Source organism: Pinus tabuliformis, chromosome X (genome assembly GCF_031772625.1).
Source record: "Pinus tabuliformis cultivar Carrire ecotype Pingquan chromosome X, CPIR1, whole genome shotgun sequence".
Lineage (NCBI taxonomy): Eukaryota > Viridiplantae > Streptophyta > Pinopsida > Pinales > Pinaceae > Pinus > Pinus tabuliformis.
The window spans coordinates 298,378,198-298,384,566 of record NC_142308.1 but is presented as its reverse complement, the minus strand read 5'-3'; the positions used below and the strand labels follow the sequence as shown (position 1 = coordinate 298,384,566).

General features: G+C 29.1%; 1 protein-coding gene across 1 annotated transcript; it reads right to left on the bottom strand.

Annotated features, from left to right (window-relative positions):
• Positions 1–347: 347 nt before the first annotated feature.
• Positions 348–1,791, bottom strand: LOC149139576 (uncharacterized). Its single transcript, XM_089450041.1, has 3 exons — positions 1,600–1,791; positions 1,396–1,461; positions 348–1,264 (listed from the first exon to the last, which is right to left on the bottom strand). Exons 1-3 carry the CDS (start codon positions 1,741–1,743, stop codon positions 794–796), a joined length of 681 nt encoding a protein of 226 aa, XP_089306167.1. The 5' UTR covers positions 1,744–1,791; the 3' UTR covers positions 348–793.
• Positions 1,792–6,369: the final 4,578 nt, after the last annotated feature.

The following is a 6,369-nucleotide window of genomic DNA, read 5'->3' as shown; positions in this document are numbered from 1 at the left end:
ATTTGGACCTATAATGCTCAAACGACATGGATTCTCATATTTTAATTTTTTATGATTTGAGTTGTGAAAAACTTACGGTTTCTTGTTCACATTTGACAACAAGCCCATTCCATTCACATATGTCGATGGAAAATTTGAAATGAGGAGGAACATAGACTTGCAATATTTGGAACTATCATGTTCAAATTACATGGATTCTCATATTTTAATTTTTTATGATTTGAGTTGTGAAAAACTTACGGTCTCTTGTTCACATTTGACGACGGGCCCATAGACTTGCAATATTTGGAACTATCATGTTCAAATTACATGGATTCTCATATTTTAATTTTTTATGATTTGAGTTGTGAAAAACTTACGGTCTCTTGTTCACATTTGACGACGGGCCCATTCCATTTACATATGTCGATGGAAAATTTGAAATGAGGAGGAACATAGCCTTCCTAATGAGATGGGATGATGACAAACTGTTGAAATTGGAGGGGACATAATTATACACATGTTTCTAACTCTGCTAAAAGTACATTGGCTTCTGGTATTTTGTTGTATACTGGATTTGTCTTGCAGTCAGACCCACGATGTCCGAAATTGACAAGCTAGCGGCTGGGCCATCCTATTTCCGAACGACTGGAACGTGTATAACACGCAATGGACCTCTGCTCGATACTTCTGGTTGACCATCTTGATTTTTTTCTATATCTTAAACCTCAAAATTATGTAGAAAACACTGACCATCCATCCATCTATGAAAGATTGCTCCTGCGAAATATAATGGATTTGTATTTCATTGACTTTATATTTGAAACCCCGGCCTGGAATTCTGGAGGTTGCAGGGATCCCGGAATGTAACATAGGCAACCTGGCAGACATCGTATTTGATCTTTTTAGCCCCCAGGCTTTTCGAAAACACGATCCAAGGGTTCACGTTGGGATTATCATCATTATTTACCAAAACAGACGCGGACTCAACGCTATCCCACACTCCTAACCCTATTATCTGCTTCCCGTCCAGAGACACATAGAAGGAGGAAGATAATATACCCTTGAGCCGAACGAAGTAGGACTTGAGTATGGCCAGGCAGCTGTACGAAATCATATCCTGCATCTTCGAGCTTGCCGTGTAGATTCTTCTGAGGCTAACAATGTCTCCCAGGGATAACCGAGCAAAGGGAACCCCTCTGCTTATTTCCCGTGAAGTCAGCCGGAACCAACCGGAGTCCACTATTTTGACTGCGCTGGTCATCCCCTTTGTGAATGCTGCTGCCTGATTATCATAACAAATCAATTAGTCAGGGCCTAGATTTTTTCTCATCCGATAAAATGCTAAACTTATAAAATGTTAAACTTAGATTTATTGCAGATTTCAGAAATCTAAAATTAATCTAAAAAAATTACCTCAGGTAGATTCAACCAAAGCCCATTGGCACTGGATTCCCCTTTCGAGACGGCAAACACAGCAACCTGCACATACAATATAGGCCGTCTCTGATCTGAAAACTAAATTCATCTAAATCTACCAAAGGTTAAATGGTATCAAATCTCTTCATACGTAAACCTTCTTAGAATGCTAGATCAAATTTGTTGTTCGCATACACATACCCATGATTGCTCGAGGCTCTTCAGAATGGCGACGTCAATGTTGTTTCCTTTTTCTAGCAGAGCGGCCACTCTGGCCATGTGGGTAACCGCGTCCTGAATGTCGCAGCCATGTTGAGGCTCGTATATGGCAAATGAAATCCACATTCTGCTTTGAGATTGGGTCTGCTGCGGCTGGTTACAGGGGAGTCATCATTTTGGTTCTTGGACGGGAGGGGATGATCTGTGGTACGCTAGATCTGTTTATATGGAAATGTCAATGGCAGGGTGTGTGCTGCGTTGGCGACCATCATCGGCGCGACTGGATCCATCACTTGGACGCATGATGCCATCTCCGACCACGGCAAATAGTTTGAATGTAGTGAAAATAAACGTCCAACATTGGTCGTACAAATTTGATTTTTCTAACCCTAATGTGGGGACAACAGAAGAATCGAACGAGTCCAAGTTGATCCTAAGGATTATAATACAGGGTAAGTGGAGGTTAGGGGGCCAAACTTAATCATACTTCCAGGTGCAACTGTGGATAACGGGACCACCATTACTCAATCATCATTGATGAATGTATTTATGGAGAAGTAGAGTTAACTTATAGGGAATTTAAAATCGAAAATAATAAATATATTTTTATACCGGGAATAATGGACGACCTTTATTCAATCATTTTGAGTGTTAGGGATTAGCGGTCGGTATTGAGCTGTTTTAATGTAATGAGTGTTAGGGATGAGCGGTTGGTATTGGGCTGTTTTAATGTAATGTTTATGCAGGGTAATTTTACATTTTAAGATTTTATTATTTAAATAATTTGAAAGATAAAGATAAAAAATAGTAGCATGTTTAAATTATGTTTTATAATACACATTAAAATTTAATAACAAAATTTAAGGGTATTGAAAATATACAACTTATATTAATAAACGAAATTATTTTAATTGTTTAAATAATTTAAAAGATAAAATAAAAAATAGTAGCATGTTAAAATTATGTTTTGCAATGTACGATAAAATTTAAAAGTATTGAAAACAAATAATTTATATTAATAAATTAAATTATTTTAGTTGTTTAAATAGTTTGAAAGATAAGATAAAAAATAGTAACATGTTTAAATTATATTTTGCAATGCACAATAGAATTTAATAACAAAATTTGAAGGCATTGAAAACGAACAACTTATATTAATAAATTTTGATGAATATAATTATGATGAAGTACACAGGATAAGAATTGAAAACTTTAAATATTATATATATTTTAAATGGGATAATTGGACCATGCTCACTCAATCATTGAGGGTGATCGCGTTGAGGGGTATTTGGCTACTTTAATGTAGTAATGTGGTATTTATATAAAGTTATTTTATATTTTAAATTTTAGAATAATGGTGTGATTGTTTAAATAGTTAGAAAAATAAGATAAAAAATTACAGCAAGTTTAAATTATGTTTTGTAATGTATAATAAAATTTTAATAATGAAATTTAAAAGCGTTGAAAAGAAACAATATATATTAATTGTTATGAAATTAATGTATTTATAATAAAGTACATAGAACTAAAGGAAATTGAAAATTGAAAATATTAAATATATTTAAAATATAGAAAATATATGAATCTTTTATTTTGAAAGGCTAAAGTGTTAATAATAAAATTTAAAGGGATTGAAAACAAACAATTTATATTAATTATTATGAAATTAATGTATTTATAATGAAAGTATATATGATCCAAAGTGTATTTAAAATTGAAAATAATAAATATATTTTAATTTATAGAAAGAATATGAATTTTTTATTTTGAAAGCTTAGACAGATATAAAATATCTTTATCTTTTTTTTATATTTTTTTTTAAATATTCGTTATCTAAAATATAAATAAATCTCATATACTAGCTCAATATCTCATTTAATAATAATCCTAAAATTATTTATTTATTTATTTATTATTATAATAAATATTAAAAAAAATATTATTTTAATATTCAATTTTTTTAATAATATAATAACAAGATGTATGAAAATAATTATTTATAAATAGCTTATATCATAATTAGGTTTGGAAAAATTGATTGTAAATTTATGTAAGATTCAAGTACATTCCATTAATTTTATAATTTCATATAACATTAGAGTTAGCTCCACTAAGTATACTTTGCTAACTTTTCAACTTCTAAGTATTCTCTTCTAGTTAGGGTTGTGCTTTCAATTTATGTTATATGTTGTTATGTCAAAGCATGTAAATCACAAGGAGCAACTGTAAGCACTATTCAAAATATCTCTTTGGAGTTTTAAACTATACTCTCTTTAAAATTTGCAATTATGCATATTTTCATACGTATTGCTTAATGCATTAAGGTTGTGGATATAAACTCTACTTGCTCAGTGGAAAAAAATAAACTCTACTTGCTACAAATTACTAGGTGTAAATAGACACGAGGTCATAGCTTACAAGAAATAAGATCCTTGTAATGTAACATTGGAAATGGAAAATGTTTATGTATATTCATACATACATATTAATTCAAACAAAACTACACATATAGCTAGTGCATGTCATCACATTTGTTGGAAAAATACTATTTTCCATGTAGGCTTGGTCCAATTAGGCCAACCCTTGCACACTAACATCATGGCATGTAACATTTTTGATAGGTTTCAAGGTTAGAGTCGTAAGACATCAATATTATTTGATGTAAAAAATTTCATGTGCATTAAGTTTTCTAGTTCACAAGCATGCTCTAATGCTTGTACCCATGCTTTGCAATATTTTGTGCTTGATAAGATGGAAACACATATTAACTTGTGTTCATGCATACTTCAACATTTATGTCCACTCCCCCACATCTTACGCGCCAATGTTTAGTGTTACATGTTCCATGAATGCCCATTAGCTTAATAATTGTAATGGAAGCCTAATTGGTTTCATGTAGATATTGTGGCACACCCACAACATAGAAGAGAAATAAATAAATAAAGAAAAAACTTAAGAATCTTATGAAATTGAACCTTAATATTGTAAGTGAAATTTAGTGTTATAGATACAATAGATTACATAGTTAGTAACAACCAATTACACATTCTCTTTTCATCTCATATTATTTTGCACAAAGCAATTCAATAAGATTTTATAGTTTATTTTGAAGTAGAAGAAAAAAACTTGTGTCTTATCTCACATAGCAATTATTGGATTTACAACAGTAACTTTAGTGCTATGCACCACATATTTGAATATAAGTCATGGAAAATATGAAAAGGATAATAAACCCTTAAGGTATGAAAACACCTTACAAATGATCCTTTTATGGAAGGAATCCACTCCTATTCATTTGCCTCTTTAGGGGAAAACCTCCTAATGAGCTAAACTCCAAATACAATAATCTTTTGCACTCTCATAAAGTTGAATCTATCATTGTTTATATTTATCAAGAGAACACTAATCATACAACCTTATAACTACCTAGTGGACTTTCTTTAATGAGACTCCATTAAATTTACTCGATGTTAAATACCATAGTAAACTGTAGGAATTTAGTAAGTTAGTGGGCCTAATCAACATTACATGAAATTACCTCCACTATTATTAATTTACTATGGGCCCTTCATCTAGCCTTACATTCCTAAACATAGTTTCAACACTAAAATACACTAGTTATTTGAAAATGTGGTTAATGTTTATTCCATGGTAATTCACATTCTTCTAAAAGATGGAAAATGCATTGTAAAATGTTTAGGACTTGCAAGTCCATAGTTAGTTAACCAAAAGTAATGTATAGATTTATTTCAACTTTAAATATAATTTCAACTTTATCTCTTTTTAAAAACCTTTTTTCCTCCTTAAGTAAATAATCAAGAGTAATAATAATTTCAACTTGATCTCTTTCAAAACTATTTGTTCTATCTTAACTAAACTATCAGTTTCATCCTTTATTTTTCCAATTACAATATATATATATATATATATATATATATATATTTTATTATATTTTCTTCCTCTTTTGTATATAGATACAATATAATTTTTAAATTAATATTTAAGAGTTTTTTTTTTTTTTCATTCCATATTTTCTTCCCTTATAGATTTAATAATACTTATTAAATAAAATATACTAATTATATGCTAATTTCTTATTTTATTAAAAATGTTTATTTATATTTTTTAAACTCTCCGATATTATTTTAGAGAAAATTCTAGCTAGTTAGTTTATTCATTTACTATTTAACCAAAAATAAAATAGTTATAATACTGTTTTTATTATATTAGGATTGTTTATTTATATTTTATTTATTTACTATTGGACAAAAACAAAGTAATTATATTATAATTTCTTAAAATTGTTTATTTATATTTTATAATCTCTGAAATGTTAATTTAAAAAAAAAATCTATTTAATGAGCTTTTTCATTTATTATTAGACCAAAAATTATAATAATTATAGTAATTTTGACTCTATATTTTTAATAAGTTTTATTATTTATAATTATTTGGAATTTACCATTACATCTCTACTATAATAATGTAATTTGTTAATCTCGCTATTCCTCATCTTTCTCCTAATAATGAACTCAATAGGAATTCAAAACATTGATCCTAAAACAACGATATTATTAAAAAATAAATATAAAAATATTCTTTAATCCTGAATCATAAAAACTTCCATTATAAAATATCAATTTCATTATTTAATAAAAAACATTAATTATAAAATTTTAATAGTTCTAATTTCATAATTAAAAAAATTCCAATACCTCCCCACCATAAATAAATAAACAAAACCTGGCG

Bases quoted from the DNA above. Each gene is read 5' to 3' on its own strand.
- LOC149139576 (XM_089450041.1), bottom strand. From the start codon at position 1,743: ATGTGGATTTCATTTGCCATATACGAGCCTCAACATGGCTGCGACATT. The intron at 1,462-1,599 runs GTATGTGTATGC...TTGTATGTGCAG, and splicing joins AGAGCCTCGAGCAATCATGG to GTTGCTGTGTTTGCCGTCTC. The intron at 1,265-1,395 runs GTAATTTTTTTA...TATGATAATCAG, and splicing joins TTTGGTTGAATCTACCTGAG to GCAGCAGCATTCACAAAGGG.